This window comes from Sturnira hondurensis, unplaced genomic scaffold (genome assembly GCF_014824575.4).
Source record: "Sturnira hondurensis isolate 20B ecotype Veracruz unplaced genomic scaffold, ASM1482457v3 Scaffold0006413, whole genome shotgun sequence".
NCBI classification, from domain to species: domain Eukaryota; kingdom Metazoa; phylum Chordata; class Mammalia; order Chiroptera; family Phyllostomidae; genus Sturnira; species Sturnira hondurensis.
In genome coordinates, this window is record NW_028079044.1 from 42,810,005 (window position 1) to 42,835,227 (window position 25,223).

At 39.0% G+C, this 25,223-nt stretch overlaps 1 protein-coding gene across 4 annotated transcripts; it reads right to left on the bottom strand.

Annotated features, from left to right (window-relative positions):
* Positions 1 to 297: 297 nt before the first annotated feature.
* Positions 298 to 25,017, bottom strand: ZHX1 (zinc fingers and homeoboxes 1). Of its 4 annotated transcripts, none has more exons than XM_037048474.1 (4): positions 24,747 to 25,017; positions 18,673 to 18,791; positions 5,575 to 8,430; positions 298 to 2,111 (listed from the first exon to the last, which is right to left on the bottom strand). In XM_037048474.1, exon 3 carries the CDS (start codon positions 8,203 to 8,205, stop codon positions 5,578 to 5,580), a length of 2,628 nt encoding a protein of 875 aa, XP_036904369.1. In that variant the 5' UTR covers positions 8,206 to 8,430; positions 18,673 to 18,791; positions 24,747 to 25,017; the 3' UTR covers positions 298 to 2,111; positions 5,575 to 5,577. The 4 variants fall into 4 exon arrangements, with proteins under 4 accessions (XP_036904369.1, XP_036904368.1, XP_036904370.1 ...); XM_037048473.1 differs by having other exon boundaries at positions 24,660 to 25,017; XM_037048475.1 differs by lacking the exon at positions 24,747 to 25,017 and adding an exon at positions 24,605 to 24,627.
* Between the last annotated feature and the right edge of the window lie 206 nt (positions 25,018 to 25,223).

Genomic DNA, 25,223 nt, shown 5'->3' on the forward strand with positions numbered 1-25,223 from the left:
TGTGTGACTCCACTTACTTAAATTTCAAGAGTAGGCAAATTCATAGAAACAGAAAGTGATTAAAGGTTATCAGGGGAGGGAAAATCAAGAGTTATTGCTTAACTGTTACAGAAGTTCTGTTTGGAATGATGAAAACATTTTGGAAATAAGTGGTAATGGTTGCCCAACATTGTGAATATAATTAATGCAATCTGTACACTTAAAAACAGATACAGTGGTCAATTTTGTTATGTATATTTTACCACATTTTGAAAAAACTCACTTAATGAAATGGGGGAAAAAATCACTGAAAACTACTAATCACAGCTTACTTTTATTTTGTATTCAAGGACACAACCAAGAGAGGGTTCTTTGCTCTGTCAAATATATTCGAAAGCTAGCAAACATCAGAGCAGAATTAAGGGCCAAGTCTATAAAAGAGAAGGAACAATTACTAATATTTACAGCTATACAAAGTTAACATATTGTAAGGGAAACAATATAAATATATCCAAAGGCTTCATACTTGTCCAATACTTCACATTTCAGATTTTGAAAACGTGAAAATTATTGCCAAGCAAAACTCAGATCACATTAGCAATGGTTTAAAAAAGGGAGCGATTTAATTGTTATATTACAGAGTGCTGTAAGAAGTTTTCAAACATGTAAAAGAAAGAACAGTTTAGTGCATTAAATTGTTACAGTCTTTACATTGCTTCTCTTTTAAAAAATCAACAGTAGTATGAAAAAGCCACCCACAAAGCCAGCTGAGTGAGGAAATCAGCTAAACTGCAGCATTTTGGAATTACTAATAAAGCTATAGTTAAAAAATAAAAAGTTTATAAAAGTGAAAGCCACATGCATATTCAAGGCTTTTTCATAATATTTTCATGAGCCAACAAACATTTAGGTAAAAACAAGAATTTAATATTTATTATTTATTAAATCAGATTAAACTGACCAAGCCCACTACATCTGGTCATCCAGAAAAAAACCTTTTTTAAAATCCAAAGCTAAATGAACTGAACTTTTCTTCTATGAAGAAAGCACATCTTGAAAAATGGTCCTATAGTCACAAAAGAAAGGGTCCTTCTCAACATCAATGAACAGCACCTGTCTTTACAAAGTTTGTAAGTTAGTAGATACTTTCAGTCTTCTGACACTGCAAGAGTTAACTAAGAACACGTCCATGATTCATAAGTGAAAAGCTAACTTTTAACTCATTGTGATTTCAGAATTTTTTCTCTAGTCACTGGAATTGTTACACAAAGCAGAATTTCACTGAAAGATAATTCTTGAAAATTCTGATCTGTCACCGGTACAAACATTTCTGATTGCCATATGATTGGTACAGTATTTATTTCAGAGTTTCACCCTATCCTAATTCTTATTGCCAGTTTCTTTTCCTTCTTCAGTGTTGATTATCTTCATTCTAATAAAAAGCAAATTTAGCTTTGAATTAAAAAAAGTAACAGAAGCATTACAAGTAGTAATAGTGGTATCTATGAAAGATCCCATAATTAAGAGCCAATAATACCATAAAACCTTATTGTTCCAACACGTGTCAATAGGCTGTATTTGCACTTACACTGAGAATGTATAAGCCCATGCATAACTTTTAATTTTCGTGCAGGGCCTGATAGTAAGACACAGAAATAAATCAGGTCTTTCTTTTTCCTGTTTCTAACAATTTTTACTCTGGAAAATGTTTGGTCACTCAAAACTATTAGCTTAATCACATATCAAAGAATACAGACAATAAGGCCCATCATTCTAGACATACAGTGTTACGCTGGACAAAATACGAGGACAAGCTCTAGTGGTCATGAAACCCCCTTCGGAAGTCTAGGATTCAGAATGTCTCCATCTCAGAATAAAAACACACTGTATTAAAATGTGAATCTTTACAATTGGTTTTTACATTCGTGCTCTCTTTACATCGCAGCACTTTCACCAGCTGCAGTAGTTTAACTTTGGCACAGCATTAAGTTCCATTTCTTGTGGGTATTGGATCCTGTTTTTGAGAATGTGTAGCCCCCAAACGTGTTCAGTGTCATTAAATATGGGGCCCATTCACAGTAAATCAGACATCTCGAGCTGAAGAACTGATTCTCCTCCAATGTTTTAGGCAGCTATGAAAGAAAAACATAATAAAAAACCTAAATTTAAATAAAACCATATTTTAATGTTTGCCACTTTTAGAAGCAAAAACCATATAAATTAGTCATGAAAACACATCCTCTGTAGTCACTCATGTATCTCATATATGCACTATATCTTATATACAGGGTCCAGCACAAGTAACGCCCCCTTTTTATTACAAAATCTTTTGTTACCAAAGCATGAGCATGTAATTCTGTAAGATAACAATAGCATATTCAAGCACACCCTAGGACATTTAGATTAAATGTTCAAATTAAAACTATAAATTAAGCCCTGGCTGGTATGGCTCAGTGGACTGAGTGCTGAACTGTGAACCAAATGGTCACTGTTGGATTCCCAGTCAGGGCACATGCTGGGGTTGTAGGCCAGGGCCGCAGTGGGGGGCACGTGAGAGGCAACCACACACTGATGTTTTTCTCCCTCCCTTCCCCACTCTGAAAATAAATAAATAAAATCTTTTAAAAAAAACTATACATTATTACACCGTATCATTCCCCGACCAACCACACTCAAGCAGGCGTTACTTCTGTCGGACCCTACATATGCCACATGTGGATATGGTGTACACAAACCAGACTTGCTTATAAGCATTTCCACCTTATATAATAATTTATTTCAAAATTTTTAGTGGGAAGTATATCTTTCATTGTAAGTATTTGTAATAAACTATGAAATCTAAACTCTTGTATTTTTTCTTCTATACAGCAGGTCCTCGAATAACACTGATTTGTCCAATATCATTTTATTGTAACACTGATGAGATGCTGCAGGAACTTAACTTTTGTTTACATCAGTCTGACTACAGTATGATTGGTTTCCTCATAGGTCACGTTGCTTGAAGTCACAGAACCTACTGACAACATTAAGCAAGGACTTACTGTACAAGGCCGGCTTGTGCAAATGACATATATGTACAGTAATCCCCATTATCCAGTTTCGCTTTCTGTGGTTTCAGTTACCTGTGGTCCACCACAGTCCAAAAATATTAAATGGAAAATTCCAGATATAAACAATTCATAAGTTTTAAATTGAATGCTGTTTTGAGCAGCGTGGTGAACTCTCACCCCATCCCCTTCTGTACTCCCCAGGACGTGAGTCATCTTTGTCCAGCAAATCCTTACTGTTTATGCCACCTGCTCGTTCCTTAGTAGCTCTCTGGGTTATCAGAGAGAGAGAGAGAGCGACTACATTCACGTAACTTTTATTACAGTATATTATTATAATTGTTCTATTTTGTTAGTTACTGTTGATCTCTTCCTGTGCCTGATTAACAAATGAAACTTTATCATAGGTATGCATGTATAGAAAAAATAGTTTGCACAGGACTTGGCACTCTCTGCAGTGTTGGGCATCCACAGAGGGTCTGAGAACATGCCCCTGAGGATAAGGGGGGACTACTGTATCTCACTTTTTGCAATAACTGTTTTGGAAAGGTTTTGGTTACTTTTTTTTGCAAGTTGAACCATATTTAAATGAAAATGTAACCATTTAGAGGAAACTTATGGTGAATCCTTTTGTAAGATGAAAAATTATTAAGCCAATGAGAACTTGCTAATTAATGTCTTATAACTTTAGACTTTGGCGTATTTTAAAAGCAAGCCAAGCCTGTACATGTACCACAAAAATACATATATGACATACATGACATGATTTTTCTTGAAAACTGTGGCTTTGTGTGAATTTTTTACCATTGTGCCTATTAGAGTATTAATACATAAGAATCATCCATATAAACTTAAAGGTCAAATTCAATTACATAAAAAGTCCACATTATGTTTTAGAGGACAGAAATTCCCTACAAAATTACCGCAGAAGTTACTACTACAACAATTCATTGTGGCAAAAATTGTGTTGATTTAATCTTGGCTGAGTGTGCACTCTTGTGTTTTGCAATAAAAATGCCTGTTAAAACTACCTCACGCATCTGGGTCAGGAGAAAGCCTGTCCTGAAGACCTCCGACACCAGGGAACGGAGGGCCGCGCTGCAGGGTGTAAGGCAGTTCAGCTGCCGTGGCTTACCATGCATTTTGCCAGCTAACCTAAAGAGGTTTATTCAAAAGTGGGTGCATTTTTAGTTTCGTCTGTTTCTCTGCCTGAAGAAAAATGTTAATGAAAAAAAATGTGGAAGAGGACTGCTGGCAGTAAGCATAGTATCTGGTACATATTAAGCTGCCTACAAGTTAATTGTTTTAACTTAAATAAAATAAAAGCAGGGAGGAAGATGTGGGAGAATTAAGGAGATACTGCGCAGAATAAGAAAGCGTAACAGTAGAGGAAGGGGTGGGGATGCACAAAGCCAGGGAAGTAAGTAAATAGGCGCGTCTGACCCTAAGGGTCTGTGCCTCTTCTCCCCTTTCCGGTGTGACAACGCCGTGGTGCTTCCTGGTGAGATGCCTGTGGACGACTGACACACATACACCAGCATTTCACAAGAAGGCATTTTCGGAATGCTCAAAAACCCAGAGTAAAGAAGAAAACTATGCTACTGAATTCTAAAACTATTAAGAATTGAAGTCCTTAACTCCCCAATCACGTATCTGATTTGCAACTATAGTGAAATTTCAATATAATCCAACCTAAAGAATGAAGATTTAAGGAATATGCTAAGTTTTTAAATTTAAAGCATATTTACTTAAACTTTCATGACCTCAGAGACATATTTTTAACCAAATATAGTGTTTCTTCTGGTGGCAGGGTTGTTTTATATCAAAGAATGAAAATAAATTTTAGGCAATTGAGTTAATATCAAATCTGTTGTTTACCTTTTGACCTCTAAAACCGAAATAATTTTTATTACAGTTTTCAAAAAACAGATGCCACCTAAGCGAACCTGAAATTTACATATAGCCAAAACAGACCTTTGGCTTTTAAAAGAAAAAGTATTGAGCAATTTTAACACATAAAGCATTTTTAAACTCTAGTTAAAACTAGTATTTGGGGGGCAATACAATGAATAAAAAAGATACCCATTTTCACCTAGTTTTCTAAAACTGAGCAATCCTCACCCCTGCAGCAAATCTTTCCTTCAGTATACTCGTCCCCTTCTTTTTAGTTTTCGTTTTTGAATTCTTTCCTTAAATAGGCAAAAAATTTGAAGGAGGGTTGCAAAAAATACATTTTAGTTATCTTTACTATTTATGAATTCCCTCCCACGTACCAGTCTCCCTTCTTAAAGAATGGGTAGCTTGCACTTAAAGTAGAAAGACTTCATTTAAAAAATAAATAATGAAAGCAACATTAAACTCTACAAAATAATCAGACTACACATGATAATCATGGGTTTGCTGGCTATACTCTCAGCACCTAGTTCTCTTGTTAGGTAAAAGGAAAACTATTTTAGAAAACACCTGTCACAGGTGGATATTACAGATCCCCAGGTGGCTGTTCTAAATGTGCGTGGTTGGTGAAGGTGCACTCAGATCAAAAACTTACATTTCAGTCATCTGATTTAGACAGCTTCCGCTTCACGTGTTGCGGGGGTTCCCAAGTGTCACTATCATCTGTTTCTTCTTCATCCTCTTCCTGATCATCAATGACTTCCTCCTCCTCCTCATTTTCCTCGAATAATTCTATCCCTAATTCTGATCTTCTCTGTCTTTCAGCAAACCACTCTCTGACCTGCTCGTAGCCCATATGCGATTTGTTAACAAGTTCGTCAAGGTCTTGCTCATTAAGAAATTTGTGCTTCAGGTAATAATCCTTAAGGATCGCAGTTCCAGTTTTAAACTTTATGAGTGATGGCCCCCTGTCCCAATTGTTCATTCTCTTGCCTCCTCGAGGCCGCCCCCGTGGCCTTCCTCTTCCCCTTCCTTTGGGTCTCCCTCTCCCCCTTCTCCTAAGGGAAGACAGACCGTTCATACCACTCGAATTGGAGCTTTGGTAATAGTAGTACCATTTTAAGTTTCCATTTTTCCAAGCATAACGGGTGTCCCCAAACCAACTAACTATGTCTGTCCTAGCAAGCCCGCTTTCTTCGGCCAACTTGTCATACTCTTCCGGTGACGGCCACTGTGTTCGGACAAACGCACTTTTGAGCATGTGCAACTGCTCAGGTGTTTTTTTACATATCTTGCCTGTACTCCCTGACTTAGGTGCAGTGGATTCATCTGCGGGAGGAGTTTCTCCCACCTCTTCTTTGGAACTACCTGCATTAGTTTCATCTACTTCCATTTTCTCTTCCTTTAAAGCTTTTGATTTCTTCTTCTCTGTAAACCAAGCATCAATTTCCCTCCTGGTCAGTTTGGTTTGCGCTCGTAACCTATTCAGTTCTTCATCTGTCAGTATGGAGCTGTTGAGAAAACTGGCCTGAAGGGCCCGAAGCTGCTCTGCTGTCTTCTCTTTAAACTTCTGGGGCGTAAAGTCCGGGAAGGGATTCCAGGACTGTTTCTGCTGCGAAGTAACAGCAGTTGGGGATTCTGTGGTTTCATCGCTGGAGTCTATAATGATGGTGCTGGAGGACTCATTGTTGAGATGTAAGCACTGATTACTCTTTGAGTTTCTCTGGTTGTACCTCGTGTCACTAAACCATTTTTTAATCTCCCCTTTTGTCAGGCCTGTGATTTTCATAAGTCTGATAATTTCTGAGTCATGGGGAAACTGATTTTTAAGGTAGCTGACTTTTAATTCTGCCAGTTGCTCTTTAGTCTTTTTTGCCCGAATGCCGAATGAATCGGGGTTTGCCAGTGCGGTTTCGTGTTTGACAAGCTGCGGGGCTGGGACTGCTGCTGCTGCTGCTGCTGGCTTTGTTTCTGCCGGAGGCTGAGCGGCAGGGGCCTGACTTTTCTGTATGCTGGTTTGGTTTGGCACCCCTGCCACAGTCAGGGCTATTGGTGCTGTTACCGGCAAGGTGTTCGTTCCAGCTACTTGTGTGAGGACCAGGCCAGGCTGACCAACTATTTGGCATGTCTGTAAAATGGATGGTAAGCCATTACTCCCTGTGGAAATATGTGTCGGAATAACAGTTATGGTCTGAGGTACAGTGTGTACTGTCCCGTTGAATTGCTTTCTTCTTGCCTCCTCTACCTCCTCAGGAGTCCAGCTCACACCATGTTTTAGGCGTTGGGCTGAGAACCAGATCTTGATCTGTTCCTCTGTATATTTTGCTTGAGCAGAAAGAACAGTAATTTCTGACATCGTTGGATAAGGGAATTTGTTGTAGGTGTTAAGCAAAAGAGGGTTGTTATCCAATGCAGCATTGTAGGTAGGAATGCTATTAACAGGGATTAAGACTTTGGGGATCAAATTGGAATTCTGCTGGGCTGACACAGCGGTTATTACCTGTGCTAACCCGGGGAGAACTGCCGCTGGGGTCACTACCGTGTTGGCAGCATTCGGGTGTATTCTGTTGACAATGGAAGTACTGGTATTAGATTCAGAAGCCGAAGAACTTGGACTCTCCACAGTTTCTTCACGGTCTGGTTTGATCTCCTTCTCTTTTTCTTCAGGAGCATCCTCAGCCGAGTTATGATGGACTGTGATCCGTTTGTTCTCCACTTTACTTTTCATCATTTTCATGATAGGAGTTTTACTGATAGATATTCCTGAAGAAGAAACGTCCGTAGATTCAGCTGGCTCTGAGTTCTCCTCTTTAACAAAACTACCATCGAAGGTCAGATCGTTTATGGTTTGTTCAAAGATTGTCTGGTTATTTCGTTTCACCATAGTCAACTTAAAATTCTCTTCTCCTGGGTGGTACTTCAGATTATGCTCAGAAAGTGCATCATACCTTTTGGTAAGAAAATTGCATTCGACACAAACATAGGAAGAATTTAGCACTACGTTGGGATGTTCTGAATCCACATGAAAAGTAAACATATTTAGGTCTGGAGTTTGAAAAGTACAATATTTACATTCATAGCCACCTTCAACTTTTTTATTTTGCTGATTGTCAGAATCCACAGATTCATGAACTTCTTCGTCACTTGAGACGCTCTCTACTCTGGCATTTTCCACAGGCGTGAGTACAGGAGGTCCCTCGTCCAAATCTGATATCAGCTCAAGGTCCGGATCCTGTTCACTGGCGAGGACCATGCAGGGTGTTGTTGATTTTCGCCTGCTTGCCATTCTGTTGTTATGGGGAAAGCCTCAGTGGTGATTAAAAAGCACTGAGGCTTAAAGTCGTTCAGTATTCTTCATTTGAAAACAATGGCTTTTGGTTCTTCAAGTCTGCTTTTGTGCTCAACAAGTCTTGTTAGCAGCTTTTTCATGGTGCAATCAAGTAAAGAGCTTATTGTTGGCAGATAAAATACTGTTGAACTGCTGAAATTTTTGAAGCACAACTCCAATCACCTACATTAAAATAAATTTAAAAATGTTTTTAAATGAGTGATTAGGATCTTTTAAACAAATTACAGTTATATTTCACTCATATGAAGTTGTTGGATTGCTCAGTTATAAAAATCTCGAATAAGACCAGACCCAGGAAAAAAAGTCCTCTAAGGATCAAAATAGATGTCTCCAAGCCAGCTCACTGAAGGTCATGTACAGTATTTGTGGGTCAATCAGCCCACGGGCTTATTTATTTGGATTTTTCAGCTAGCTATATATTGGAAGGGAAGTTGGGGAAAGAGTTTGCTTTGGCGAGACTATTATCAGTGTGAGACGATAATACGTTAACAAGGGGGGAACTTTAAAACTATAAAAGCAGTCACAGATACTCAGGGACTAGGACCATTAAGTGTGTAATAGACTCAATCCATCAGTTATGACCTCTCCTTACTGGCCTACCTCATCATCCCCAAAGCACACCCAAGTATGGCAAAGAAGTGAAGACAGAATATGAATGATCAAAGTTTCAGAAACATTATTCTTAATCATTTCCCACAATGCTACCAGAATATATAAAACGTATCTAATCATATCAGTCTCCTGACTTAGAATCTGTGAAAGAATAAAGTCCAAACTCCTGAAGCTACACATAGTCCCCTCCACAGCCTCTCTCTGGAGGCTGAGCTTTTCATCAGCCCCCTGCCCTCTCTCTCCTGACTCCCGTCTCCCTACACTTTAAGCACAGCAGAGGCGACTGCTGTTCCCGGGACACTCAATGCAGGCTGGCCCTTATGCCAGAGTGCACGTTTGTGCACTGGTGGGAGGATCTCTGTCTGCCTTAGAGTTCACCTTGTTTTAACTTGGCCTGGCCTCCTCCCCAGTCTGTTTTCTAGTCTACTGTTGACCCTGTTGTAGGAGAGAAATGTTGGATTTCTGTCCCCCAACCTACTCCTCATTACAGGTGTGTGTTTCATTATTTTTTTTTTAGGTAATAGCTTCATTGAGATATTATAAAGCCCCCGAAACTCTGGACTGAGCCAACGACTTTATGTCTTTAACCCAATGCTCTCCCAGCTGAGCTATCCTGGACAACTTCTTGTTCATTTCTGTCTCCCCTTTGCATATAAGCAGCCAGAAAGTAGGACTTTATTATCTTGAGCCACAATGATAAGAAAACCATCCTACAAAACTCAACATGTCCTAGCCAGTGTGGCTCAGCTGGAGCATCGTCCCATAGACTGAAGGGTCACGAGTTTGATTCCTGGTCAGGGCACATATCCAGGATGTGGGTTCAATCCCCAGTTGGGGCTTGTACCCTGGTCAGGGAGCATGTGAGATCAATGTTTCTCTCTCTCCCCCCACACCATTTCCTTCTCTCTAAACACAATGAAAAAAATGTTCTTGGGTGAGAATAAAAAAGAAATAAAAAAACTAGTCCTGACCAGCACGGCTCAGTAGGTTGAGTATTGTCCCACAAAGTGAAAGGTCAACAGTTTGATTCCTGGTTGGGGAACACGCCTGGGTTGTGGGCCCAGTCCCAGGTTGGGGCACATATAAGAGGCCACTGATCAATGTTTCACACATCAATGTTTCTCTCCCTCTCTCTCTCTTTAAAAATAAATAAAGTCTTAAAAACAAAAAACTCAACATGCCATGAGGGAATCACTGTAGAGAACAGTACCCGAAAGTCATACGAATGACCTTAAAGCATCAAAAAAAGTGCATTATACTCATACAAATACATTTTTTAAATATTTCAAATGAAATTCTGATGCTAAATCCATTGACATTGATGTGCTTCTGAGGTCTACATGAAATAAAAATAAATTAAATGAGCAAGGGCTCTTATTCTCTACCACAAATGAGAGCTATTTATTTACTGGTATACTCTTTGTCCTAGCTGAACTGAGGAGAAGTTGTTTACTTCAAAGATTACAAAGCAAAAGCAGGTCTCTGGGAGGAGGTACACTGACTCAGGGAGGGAGAAACACTTTCAGGGAACAGTGCTGCCCAGAGAGAATCCCTGCCTCTGAAGGTGGCAGGGTCCTCCTCGCTGAGATCACTCCACACACATTACCTAATGGGTCCAAGCAACAGACCGTGAGCTGGACCCAAAGCACCTGTTCCAAGTTCCCACGTTATAAAATAAAGGCCATCAGTTTAGTAATAACAGTGGTGTCAACAGTCCAATTCCCTACTCTCGGAGGTGTCGTTTTTTTTCCCCTCCTTATAAAATGTCTTTGATTTCTAAGGGAATATAAAGAAATCTGAAATTGGAAACTATCTCTTCATGACATAAACTAAGGTAATTCCACCTCCCCTATTCAATTCAGTAGGGACATCACTACTTGAAGTGTTAACATAGCTGTTTGACCATTTTTTGGTCATTACAAACAGGGAATTCCTCAAACAGCTTTAAGTAAACGGAGAAATCCAAATGAGCAGCACCCACGTGTTTGACAGTGAAGGAGAAAATAATGAAGGGCAGGGGAGTAAGCTGTTTTGTGATTGTTATTCTATGATGGTAGGTGTTGATATTAATTAGGGTCTACTAGTAGCTAAAAGTCAAAGATATACTTCTAATAAGTGCTTTAATGGTCAAAATTTATAAAGATTCATACTACATCCAAAAATAATCCCATTGAAAAATGGGCAGATGACCCAAACACACATTTCTCCAAACAGATATACAGATGGTCAATAGACACATGAAAAGATGCTCAACATCATTAATCATCAGAGAAATGCAAATAAAACCACAATGAAATATCACCTCACACCTGCCAGAATGCCTATCATCAATAAATCAACAAGTGCTGGTGAAGATGTAGAAAAAATGGAACATTTTTGCACTGTTGGTGGGAATGCAGATTGATATAGCCACTATAGAAAATAGTATGGAGGTTCCTCAAAAAATTAAAAATGGAACTGTCTTTAATGACCTAGTGCTTATTTCTTGATATTGATATATACCCAAAAAGCCAAAACATGCCCTGGCTGGTTTAGCTCAGCGGATTGAGCGTGGGCCTGTGAACCAAACAACTGAGGTTCGATTCCCAGTCAGGGCACGTGCCTGGGTTGAAGGCCAGTTCCCAGCAGGGGACGCATGGGAGGCAACCATACATTGACATTTCTCTCATTCTCTCCTTCCTTTCCCCTCTGAAATAAATAAAATCTAAAAGAAAAAAAGTATTCAGTTAAAAAAAAACCCAAAACACTAATTCAAAAGAAGACACGCACCCCTATGTTCATTGCAGCATTATTTATAATAGCCAAGATAATGGAAGCAACCCAAGTGCCCATCAACAGACAAGAAGATAAAAAAAGTGGTGGTAAACATACACAATGGAATATTACTTGGCCATAAAAAAGAATGAAATGTTACCATTTGCAATAGCATGGATGGACCTAGAGGATATTATGCTAAGTGAAATAAGTCAGAGAAAGACAAATATATGATTTAACTTATATACGTGGAATCTAAAGAAAAATATAAACAAAGAAAACAAACACTCGTAGAGAGAACACACTGATGACTGCCAAAGGGGAGGGAGCTTAGGGGACTGGGTGAAAAAGATGATGGGATTGAGAAGTACAAATCGGTAGTTACACAACAGTCACAGGAATGTAAAGGACAGCATTGGGAATATAGTCAAGAACACTGTAACAACTAGGTATGGTGCCATGTGGGTACTGAAAGTATTGGGGGGAATCACTTTGTGAAATATATGATTGTCTATATGATTTTAGCTGTAGCTAAAACTAATACAAAATAATATTGATTGTAAACTGTAATTAAAAAGTGGAATTTAAAAAAAATGTCAAATACAGTTTTTTTCCTTAAACTACCTTTCCTGAAAGTGGTGGTTTTCAAACTTTTTGTTTTAAGCAGGGGAGCTCTTTCTTCTGACAAAATTCTATGAGAAGCCCCAGCCCAACACAAAACAGAACAGCTGTCTGACTGGAGAAGTAAAGAGGCTGAACCACCCCCAACCCCATCCTGTGGATCCCATAATCCCTGCTTCCGCCTCTGATGGGTTCCAAGATGTGTCTGGAAAGCCTTTGCGCCTTAAAAATGTAAACACTTTCAAGAAAATATATCAGTTTCACCAAAAATCCTCCCCAGCTTGCCACTGCCGAGCCATGAAATTTGAAAACTAGTCTGCAGTGAATTTCATGTGTCCTTTCAGGTGTCACGGCAGAAGGCGTGCCTGGGGCAGGCACCAAGGTGTAGAACGACATAGCCAGTTCCTGTAGGAGACACAGAAGGGAAACCTGAGGAGCTAAGATCTCTTTCTTATTCTGGCTCTCTCAGTCTTGGGCTACACTTATTTATTATCTTATCTAGCATAAAAATAGGATATGCTACCAAATAATAACTTTTACTTCTCTTAGTTATAGTTTCTAACTAAGAATGGTCAGTTTCTAACTAACCATTCTAAAAACTAAATTTAGAAACAAAATTCTTAGTTTCTAACTAAGAATTTAAGCAGACATAAACAAATTTGAAAAGCTTAAATATTTCTTGCTAAAGTCATGAAAATCATAAAACATTCATATGTTATATTACAATCTAATGATGAATATGCACAATTGTGCTTTTTCTTTTAGAAGCATTGGCCTTGCCCATATAATTTAATTTAGATAAGCAACTTGAAAGAAAGGCTTTTTAAAAACAGTCTTCAATAACACAAAGCCTAAAAATCTGACTATCTTGGGTATTACAGATTGCCTCAACCTCAGGTTAATTCTATACCCAACTATATACTCTTTCCTCTTTACTCCTAAAACTGCTTGCTCTCATTTTGCTAACAAAACCAGAGATGGTATAGTATTTAACGTATTTCTAAAGGAAGACTGAAAATTCCCCCAAAAGCCCCAATATTTGGTCTAATGATTCAATTCTACTGTAATACCTATATATTATATAGCCTAAAAATGAACCGAAGCACAAACAAAAGCACCCTTGGTATTCTTATAAAGGGTCATCATTTGGGGGCCTCAATGCAATCATCCCGTTTTTATGGAAGAAGGAACCCAGGCCCAGAGGGATAAATTCATAGAGGCACTGTGATGTAATGTAAAACCACAGGTTTAGGAGTCTCCTCTGTTACTTGGTAGTTAGATGATTGGAAAAGTTTGTCAGTATTAACTTCAGTTTTCCCACCTATAAAACCAAGACTCTTCAATTCAACACATTCATTCAACAACTACTTGTTGAATGGCAACCACGTGCCAGGCACTTATAGGCACTAGAGATACAGCGGTGACCAAAACAAATGGTCTCTGGTCAGCCAGGTACTAGCAGGTGAGGGTCAGCAAGCAGTTACTTAGAACAACTAGGATCAGGGCAATGAGAGAGGAAGTGTTGGGAACTATGGTATATGAGCACACTGCAGGAGGCTTCTAGAAATGAAAGAGAGGGCTGCCTTAGAGAAAATGAGGATGCTGGTATCTACCTCCGAGGCTGATCAAAATGAAATGCTTCACACACTCTGATACACGGTAGATAACGAATTAATGCTATTTTCCAGTCCTTGAAAAAATTATTTTGGGAGATGAAGAAATACTACTTATTTAGTGGTGTTCTCTTTCCCTTCATCTCTCTGTCAAGGAACTTAGCTGACAAGCCACAAAAATTTAATGAAAAAGCAGAAAGGGTAAAAATATAGAATAAAAATTTCTATGTTGTACTTCCCGTTCATCTTCTTTGTCATTAAAGTGCTGCGGGGCTGGGACAGGGTGACTGCCATACAGAAATCACTATCGGCTGACAGACGTTTTGTCCTCTATTTGAAGGTCAACTGGAAACAGACCTCAAAATCAATCTGGGGAAACTTGCACTATTTACCTGCAAAAAGGGGTTAGAGTTCAGTTGCACAACTGAGCAGTGGAGTGGCTTTGCAATTAAAACAATTAACATGAAGTCTGCAATAAAGGGAAAATCATGCTCTACATGCATCCAGCACTGTAAAGAAAATTACATTTGAAAACTATTTTCAGTTAACCTTTCAGTAGAGAAATGTTAAAAAATTACTGATCAAATCAATTAATTTTTATACTGCAATTAAAAATAATAATCAAAAGAGTAATTAATCCAAAATTATGAAATCATATATTTTAAACATGAGCAATTAATTGTATGTCAATCATTCCTCAATAAAGCTGGGGAAATGTTAAAAAAAAAAACAAAAATGAAAACAAAAGAGTAAGGAATATGAAACAATACCCATTTGCTGTTAAATTTTTAAAAATAAAAATGTGCATATTATAAAAATAACTGGGAAAATATGTATGCGTATGGACAAAAACAAGAGAATATAAAAAATACATTTTTTCACATGAGATGGGTGAAATTTTTGTGTCGTAGTATTTACAAGTTTTCTTTCTTTTTTTAAAAAAAATTTTATTTCTGTATTTTCAGAGAGGGGAAGGGTGGGAGAAAGACAGGGAAAGAAACACCAATCAGTTGCCTCTTGCACACCCCCAACTGGGGATCTGGCCTGCAACCCAGGCATGTGCCCTGACTGGGAATTGAACTGGTGACCCTTTGGTTTGCCGGATGGCGTTCAATCCACTGAGCCACACCAGCCAGGGTTATAAGTTTTCTTTAATATTGCTATAATTTTGCTTTATTATAAGATACAACAAACAATAGTTTCAAGGCCTTACAATTGCAAAGACACTAAAATATTTCTGTGGTCCTTTCTGTATAGCACTTAGGTGTATTCCAGATATTTTTCGGAGCTCCTGCCCTAGGCCTGAGACGTCAGACTGTTTGTAAGAACCTCAGGGGCACCCATGATCTCCAGGTTTGGGTCTAGGCCAAGACAATTTCCATGGTTCCACTTGTGTCCTGGCTGTTTTCCTGAGGATAGGCTGTCCCTTAATCAACCAACAATTCTTAACTCTCGTCAAAATCATTACAACAGAGCTTCTCTCCAGAAAAGCATTTAATGAAAGCAAAATTTATTTGATCATTTTATAAAAATTTTGGACAGTTCTAATAGCAGTTCTTACATGGTCAGAAAGAATGTCTGTTTAGCTCTCCCCAGGGTCCAACACAGTGCCTGTCAAGGCCCCAATAATATTTGCTGATAAAAACTCTTTAAAATATATCTGTATTGAATATTACAACATAAACCGTACTTCACTAAGCACTCATTTACAGAGGAGCTATAAAGAACAACTTGTGCTTGCTTTATGGTTGATTGCTTTCAATGGTAAAATCCTTACTAATAAAATTACCTTAGCCATTAGAATAGTAAAACATTCAAATATAAAACATTCTACTTATAAAAACTGAGCAATAAATATTCAACAAATATTTACCAATGTCTATAATTCTGTTGTGACAAATCAGTTTTATGCATGAATACTGTATATCTCAATTTGTGGACTATGTAAGAATGAAACAAGAAAGATAAATTCTTTCAAATAACTAGTCTTTGCAAGAAAGCAAATGCAAATTTGAACTTGGAATCATTATTTTCCTTCCAAGAAAATACTACAGTTTAATGATGTTACATTTTTAATGAAATTAAAATATACATTCTCAGTGGAATGCGCAGTAAAAAGTGAGGGACTGTTTCAAATTCTATGCTTAATACTTTTTTTTAAAATGGTTCAGATTTTTTTAATAGTTAAGCAGAGCCATAACTACACTGAATTTCCAAGCCTCTATTTTTTTTGGCTATCTTATACTTTAAATTAAATGATTAACAGATAGTTTATTGGCCTAGTTTGCCACAAAAGAATGTTATTTTGGTAAGGTTTTATGTGAATAAAAACAAACTTTGTTTTTTATACCAATTCTGGGTCAAATAAGAACATTTAGAAGATAACTATAATTTTTAAAGATCATGTTAGTTTTGACCTACTACCAACTAAATAAAACCGTTCTTCGGGTAGCTAAAATACACAAACTGAGAATCACTTGGAATATGTATTCATACATACACTGAAAATTCTTTGGACCCTGTATTTTATTTAGTTTCACTTCTCCCTCTCTGAGTCACAGGTCTGTTTAGCCAGCTGAAAATACTTATTTTTACATGTTTGTATTAAAACTAAAAGTTAGAAACCCACCAAAGTCACAGAATGTCTTAAGTAATAGTAGGAACAAAGAATAATGGTATCAAATTAACACAAACAAAAACATTTTGGTCTGTACACTCTTGAGGCACTTTTTGAAGCTAAAATGAAAAAATATTTAGAAACAGCAGTTAAGTTCTTTTAAAATTTTTGAGAAATTTTGACAAAAGAGAAATTTGACAATCCAAATTTGTACCCGCAACAAATGTTTTTAAAAATTACTGTGTCTAGAGTTTTTAACTAAAAGAGAAACCTCAAGAAAATTTCCAAACTGGCCTTAAGGCAACCAAACTTCAAGTATTAAGGTGAATATGGACAAAAATAAATGTAATAAAAATGAAAGCATCTAAGAAATTGTGGCCAAAGATAATCTAATTTCAGAAGATCTCTTTGTTGATGCTAATTAAGGCTTAAAGGTTTAGAAACTCTACCCTCTTTCCTGTTTTTTTCCACCTGAGAAAGCTGACCTTAATACTGCTAAAGATTAAAAGGAGAATCCAAGCTGGACAGACTTCCCCTGGCAAGCTCTGCCCCCAGATTTGAGGAGTGAAGGGTGTTTCTGTCGGTTCCCAGCGCACTAACATCCTGGGTTTCTACCTTCTGCTGCCGTGTCGGCAGGTGGGTAAGGGACTGAGACTGGTGCATAAACTAGCACTCGAATGAAATCTCCTATTTTTTAAATTGAAGTTTATGACCCTAAAGTAATTTTCTGCTGAAAATAGTTTTCCTCTACTTTTCCCAAGGAGGTGTGTTAAGTCTTTCACAGACAGCCTAACACAAGAATGCTATTCTTGATTCCAAGTGAGATTATCATTGAGGCCAAAAAACCATTCATCTGCCTGTTATCCTGTTCCTTTATAAAAAACAGTAATTGTTACTTATTTCACTCAGGATATAATCATTCAGTTTTTAAAAATACTTTGAAATATAATAGTAATTAGTTAGACTGGTAATGTCAATTTGTAAGGACTCATCAATTTTTTTAAAAAGCGAACAACTATATTAATGGTTATATAATCTTTTTGGTATTTTCTGGAATACTCTAACAATTGAACTAAAATATAAATATTTCAAACAGTATAGTATACAATCTAATTATACTTATAAAAACCAATAATATCAGACAAATAAAATAGAAATATAATTATGTAAAAATATATCTGAATAGTTAAATAATAGTATGTTTAAGCTAAAGTATTTGATTCATATCCTAACTTTATAATGAACTATTTTTATTTTTATTTTTTAAAAAGATTTTATTTATTTATCTTTAGAGGGGAAGAGAAGGAGAGAAAGAGAGAGGGAGAGAAACATCAATGCATGGTTGCCCCTCCTGGGTCCCCTGCTGGGAACTGGCCTGCAACCCAGGCATGTGCCCTGACTGGGAATCGAACCACAATCCCTTGGTTTGCAGACCCACGCTCAATCCACTGAGCTATACCAGCCAGGGCATGATTAACTATTTTTAATAGACTACGTATTGAAAATATATTTTCAAGAATTGTCCTTGAAACATTTTCCTGGATCTGGGCAAAAGAACGGGGAGAGAGCCGGACCCCTCCCCCACACCGGGCGTCTCTGCCCGCAGGGCCCGCCTCTGTCTGGTTCAGCCCCGCGACCACAGCACCTGACACAGCACCTGCAGCACAAGGGTCTCGGCCAGTATCAACTGAAAAATCAATGATAAATACAGCACACAGATTTATTATGAAGTATGGTGCTGTTTCCTTTGACATCAAAGCATCCAATACTCCTATATTTTTAAAGTTAGATTACCTTGGCCACAATTTCTTAGATGCTTTCATTTTGATTACATTCATTCCTGTCTCTATTCACCCTAATACTTGAATTTGATTGTCTTGAGAAAGAGAGGGAGAGAAACATCAATCATTTGCCTGTTGGAAGCCCCTAACCGGGGACTTGGCCCGCAACTCAGGCATGTGCCGACGGGTAATCCAATCGGCGACCTTTTGGTTTGCAGGCCAATGTCCAACCCACGGAGTGACACCAGTCATGGCAAAAGTATATTTCTTTAAAAAGCGTGAGGAAAATACCTGCTGCTTTTTAAAGAAAGGCTTTTAAACCTTTAGCCAAATAGAGTGCCATGGGATGTGAGTGGAGCACATTCAGTACCCGAGTTTTACCTTCCCAGAACAACGGAACACATACTTGCCACAGCTTCCTCGGCATTCTGTTCTTTGACACGGAAGGGTGTCCCTTCAAATTAGGAGATGTTTTTAGCTCAGGCCATCATTACCAACAGGTCCAAAGTACCTATCTGCCATTTCCTACAAAAAAAGTAATACCACTTTATTATTCTAAATATGATTTAGTCTTAGTTAAGAAACTTTAAAGTTTATGCCTTGGCTTTTTAAAAATAAATGTAACTTTGAAAAAAATTTATTTCCTCATAGAAACTTTAAAAGAATCATCTAGATGTCAATCCAAATATTAGTAAGAAACACAAAAATTGAAAACTACACTTTAAAAAATTGTACATTACATAAAACAACCAAGTCATTATTATATTATTTTCAGTAAAAAAATTTCGAAATCTGAATATATGCAGAATATCAGTAGGAAAGCTAAGATTAAGAAACAGGGAATTATAAACAATTACTACACAAAACTTACAAAAGACTTACAAAACTTAGTTAAACTAAGAGTTGGAAAGAGGTATATGTTTCTATGTTTACATATAAACTTACTGATATCTGTATCCAAATTTACTATGTATTAATTGGAATGCAGTGGATTATCAATGCTGGCAATTAGCCAGTAATACTTAAATAAACTAGCGATACTCTACCCACACACATGTGGTATCTCTTAGAATGACTGGTGTTTAACTATTTCCTTTTTGCAAGAAAGCTATGACCAAATGGCTTTTCAATCAATACACTGTGAAACATTTAATAGTATAAATAAACTGAAAACCATTCTCTGCAAACTCAGATTGGTATCCAAAAATGCTGTGGTTTATCGCTCAGAGTTAAACCTATCAGGAAAATTTAATAGAAACTATAATTGTTTCTGTTATTAAATAACAAAAATTATGCTTTTGAAGTGTTGAATCATTTTTGTTGTTCTTTAAGCACTGAAACTCTGTAACCACAGTGAATAAATATTCAGGAAGATGATTCCCCCCTAATTCCTTTGATTTTTGCTATTATTATATACAAGTTTACAAGATCTCTCTTAAGCCAAGAAATAATGTAAATCCACCAATCCTTTAGTAAAATACGTGTAGGTTAAGTTAAAGCTTAAGCTGAATAGATACACCATTTTCATGAAAAGCAAAAGAGCATTTTTCCTGGGAAGCACAGTGGAACATCCTGTTATCTCTGCAGCCTGGGATTCTACAATCTCATGTCCTGGTATCTCCTTGTTCTGCCTCTCCTTAGCCATCCGCCCATAAGGATGTGGACTAGAAGAGAAGACAGGAAACAGCTGCCAAAGAGGGTAGGTTATTTCCCAAAATGAATGATTACTGTTATAGGAAATTGGTAACCTATTTGAACCCACTTTTATTTTTTTATTTTTAAAGGTTTCATTCATTTATTTTTAGAGAGCGGGGAAGGGAGGGAGAAAACATCAATGTGTGGTTGCCTCTTGCACGCCCCCTACTGGGGACCTGGCCTGCAACCCTGGCGCGTACCCTGACTGGGAATCCAACCAGCAAACCTTTTGGTTCCCAGACCCACGCTCAATCCACTGAGCCACACCAGCCAGGGATGAACCCACTTTTAAATCACACAGTAAATCTAAGATGTTTTACCAAATGGGAGTCTCCTGACAAGAGCTGCCAAGACATGTGAAGACGCAAGACAACTAGAGGAGCAACAAATGAGCTCGTCAATACTTCTGGGTGAAAAGCATTCTTGCCTGATGTCGTTTCAGTTCCTGACTGACACTGGGTTATTTTAGAACATCTCTCTCTAATTCACAGTACCTTTTTTAAATTTAGGATTAGAGTGAACTTCAAAAATTAAAGAAGTCACCTTAAACATATACATTCTACAATAAAACAGATGAGTTGTTTTGGCAAAAGAAGATGGATTGTAAATGATGATGAAGAGCTTGGGCTCTGGAACCAGACTGCATGGGTTCAAATTCCGCCTCTGTCATTTACTCACTGTGTGGCCCTTGACAAGTGACTTAGCTTGTCTGTGCCACAGCCCCCTCATCTGTAAAGTGGAGCTACTAAGTACTTATTCAATAGGGTTGCTGTGAGGACTCAAAGAAATAATACATGTAAAGTGTTTGGAGTATTTCCTGGCATTAATAAACCCACAATTAGATTTTTCTGACTTTTTCTTAGGGTATTAACTTTAACTTATAGAATAAAGGAAGTCTTTGTTTAAAATCTGTTAAATGTTGAAGGAGTCTAAAATATGTTAAAAGTCTGGGAAGTAATTTTATTTTCCATTTCATACCTTTGATCACATTAAGCAATGCTGGCTTTAACAGGCAGACACTGACCAATCACGAAGCACCCCCACTCCAACACACATTTTCTGACCTTAGCTTCAAGAGGAGTCATTTCCCTATGATACATTTTAAGGGGCACTTCATAGAACTAACAAACCTCCGATATAAAAAAACCTTACAGTAATGAACAGAAATTGTCCTTTCACCACCTCCCACTCCCAAGTGTAGTCCATATCCAGAAAAGTTTTAACAAACTTCTCTTTGACAATATTGGAAAGTAAAGAAACTTACGTAGAAGCAAAACACAATATGAATAAAAAGCTTTGTTAGAAACATCAGAATCTTTTTACCTCCTATCATTCCTCCCAAGGACCAAAAAAGAGAACGACTTTTAGGGAGGGGAAAAACAAGTCAGAAATTCTCTAGGAAATATGAAATCACTACAATTTAGTGACAAAGTGGTTACTGCAAAGTATAAATATGTATGTGATGTGTCTACCACATAAGTGTTTCAATTTTCTTAGATAAGCTGTGATGTTTTAAAAAATCTAAATCTACAAAATGAAAACAAAAATTCTGCATAAAATAGGAATTACTCAATTTTTGACTCCCTTGAATAAATGTCATTCTTCAAATGCTCACATACATTTCTTTTCCAAAGAATATCATCATATTGTTTAGGCTAAAGGTATACAATACCATTTTTATACTGCTTAAATACATTATGGAATAGTGGTGATATAAACCAGAAAGATTAAATATTCTTTAAGACCCAAACCTGGCAACTACCTAAAAAAATGACATAAGTATTTACTCTAAAAACTAACTGTATAAAAGTAAACTCAAATATATATCTTCATTAGTAATCAACTTCAGTCAGGCAAGTCTGGTCAACTCATGACTACGCTGTTAATATTCAAATAACAACAGTCTCTTGAGCCCAAATCCACAATGCTATAACGTAAATAAAAGGTTATTTCCTTAGCTACATGTTATCACTTTAATAATTTAAGAGTACTTCCATTTAAGAATGAAGCTACAATCAAAAGCAAACTAGCCCCAAACATCACATTACTATGCCCAACTAACACTGTATGAAAGAAAATGTGTAATACATCATAACATCACCTTTTAGTATTAATGTGACATATAACACAAAAGAGAGAAAGTCTCCAAAGTGAACCCACCTCACCTATGCTATTGAGTTCATTAGTTAAAAATTTGGAAGACTTCATTCACATTTATTTTAAGAAACTTCTAATCCAGCATCATGAAAGATGAAATAACTGGTACATCATTTACGGACGGTCCTCCAAATTCAGTGAAATAATCAGCTTGCTATAAGGAAAGGCATCTCCTAATCAGTGTTCACAGTGCAGACACATTTATGTTTTCCGCCTTAGCATATTTTCAAGCCATCTGGCATGAACGCCACTCTCGCTCACTAGCCTAATCTGTTCAGAACGAAATAAAAAACTAGACAGAGCTGCATGCACTTCGGGGAAACCAAAGAACAACACACGTGTGTAAAAATCTTCCAAATGTGTAACTCGAAATGTGTTTTAAAAAACATTTCCATTAATATGTTAATGCTTTTAGAAACAGTAGAATGGTTCCAGAAATCTGTGTGGATCATACACAGCTGTCATCAGTTACTCAGGTCTTTCTTTCTCATTTTTGTCTGATCACTAAATAAAGCATTTGGAGAGGTTCTTTTACAAAAAGATTCAATGATACATGAAATGCTATCATTTCTATATTGAAAAGATCCAAGACTTTACATTTTATTTTGCATAAAATTAGTCTGCTTAGCCCTAAAATGCTCAGAGAGAAAAACTGAGAGGAAAAATATTCATGAAAGCCCTTTTTCTTTTACATCCTGTTACTACATTACTGTCTTTGGCAGCACTCACATTTCTTTTGCTTAAAATCAAGAGTCTGAACTGCTACTTGAGAAATAAAATCTATGGATATACTAGGGTCAACATCCCTGTTAGAACCAACTGTTGTTCCTCCTCACTGTTGGCAAAAAAAAAAAAAAAAGACTTTTTCAAGGTAATTTTTCAGAAGCAAAGATAATCCATGTAGCATCATATACCTCAAGTTATATGTAGCACCATATAACACAAGTCAAAGCTTTCAGACAAAGATGGAGAAACAGTGACCAATACCAACAAATCTAAAGGTGCATTTACTTGGTACCTATACTTCTAACCGACAGTGACCGGTCCTGGGGGAACGCTGCCGCCTCCTGCCTGCCAGTGAACCATTCTATTTCCCAGTCCTGTGATTCTTCCTTTTCTGCCATCCTCTTCACCTCCAAGAGAACTGCTGCTTCTTTTCAAAGTACATGAAATCCCAACCGAATCACATTATGATGTCTGTACCAGTTAGCCTTTCCTTTACATTCCCTCCCTCCCCCAGCAAGCAAAGACTAGCTTCTTCTCGTGATATTCTTGGTTGTTTTTTTGTTGTTGTTGTTAGGTTTTCTTTTTTGCTTTTGTGGAGGGTTTTGTTGTCGTTTTTCTTCTTTCTGTCTCATGGTTACAGCTGGTGTGAGAGATCCGAGAACAGCGCTGTGGAATTCCTGCTATGCCAGTCTCTTCCCTATATTCCTCCATCCATCCCCTTTCGATTCCTAATTCCCCTAACCGAGTCTCTCACTGAAGCCTTGCCAGCGCTTCACTAGTCTAAGGGTACCAAAGGGTACACTGTTCCTTCTTCGAGGTTTTGCTCTTTCCTCACTGTTTACCCATAGAGAGGAGAGGTGGGAAAGTCATATTGAAACAAGAATTTCCAGCCCCTTTACTAAGAACTTTGGTGGATATTCACAGGGATGGGGCATCCCCGAGGGCTCTTTTCTGCCATCAGACCCGCTTCCCAGCCTTTCATTCCGTGCAAGGTTTAGGAGATTGTTCCCTTCAGGCCCTAGATTTGAAGTAGTCCCTGGGTCAGCCTCCCTCCTAAAAGGGACAGAGTAAAGGAACAGACAACATTTCCATTCTCTGTAATTAACTTCACCCTAAGTTCCAGGGCTTCCTCAAAACGTAATATAGTTCTTAGGGACTCAACTCTGAGTCTTGCCTTGAGTGGGGGCAGGGCCTGGCCCCGAAATGAGTGCCCAGCCTTTCCTGAAGTGGAGTACAGCTTTCCCCGAATTGTTTCTCGGGGTTCCAACCCCAATGCCAGGGCGCTCAGCTCCAGCAAAAGAGTCTCTGCTTACTTTCAGGGTGGCTAAATCCCCACGAGGCCACACGCCCATGCAGGGCAGGGCTCCAGACCTCCCCTAGCACCCTCCACATTGCTGGGGTCCTCCATCCCTGCGGCATACTACCCCAACAAGACCCACCCAGTCTTCACTCCCCTCAATAACCCCAAGTTGCTCAATCCTCGGGTAGGCAGGAGGACTGAGATTTTCCTTTACAGAGCCCACCCACCCCCTAGCTATTTCCCTGCCCAAAGAGACCCCAAAGGCGCGAAGGAGGCTCAGGGTCTGTCCCTCAATGGCGCTGCCAGGCCCTGGCAGGCCCGGTCCCTCCCCCTCGAACGCCCAGCGCCAGGTCCGCCCCGAGACCCGCCGCCTCGAGCACGCTCAGCCCCCCAAGGTCTCTGCCCTGCCGCCCTCCTCCGTCCGCGCGCCGGCCAAGGGCTCTGCGCTGCCCGTTCCTACCCGCAGCCCCCAGGAGCCCCGGCCCGCTCGTCCCGGAACCGGCTCCGGCCGCTACCTGCAGGGACCGCCGCGCCTCTCAGCGCCCCGCCGCCGCCATCTTGCATTTCAAAGCTGCTGCACTTTTCAGGGAGTCAACTCTGACCTGTGAACCCTACACCCGGAACCGCTCGGCGGGCTGTCACAGGGCCTCGGAGCTTGGCAGGCCCCTCGGAGGGTCGGGGGAGTGGGGTGGGGTGGGGTAAGGCAAGGCGCGAGGCTGCCGGGGGTGGGAGGAGAAGAAGAGCCGGCCGAGGCAGGGCCCGCCCGCGCGCGCGCCCTCTGCGCGCCCCTACCCTGCTCCGCGCCCGGCTCTCAGCTCCAGGACCCACTGCTCCCCTGGGTTTAGACCCCGGCCTTTACGCCGCGATTGGCGTAGAGCTGGAGGTAGGAGCCGCCCCGCCCCTCTGTCAACAGAAGCCCCGCCTATGCCTGCGGAAGCCCTGCCCTCGTCAACAGAAGCTCCTCCTTCTCCCGGTCTCAAAGGGGTCCCGCCCCTTGCAGGCGATAGCTCCGCCCTCTATCAGCCAAAGCCAGGCCTTCCACACTGGTCTGTCCGGAAGGCAGCCGCCTTCTGTCAGAG

Excerpts from the sequence above, each read along its gene's own strand:
- ZHX1 (XM_037048474.1), bottom strand. The coding sequence starts at position 8,205 with ATGGCAAGCAGGCGAAAATCAACAACACCCTGCATGGTCCTCGCCAGT.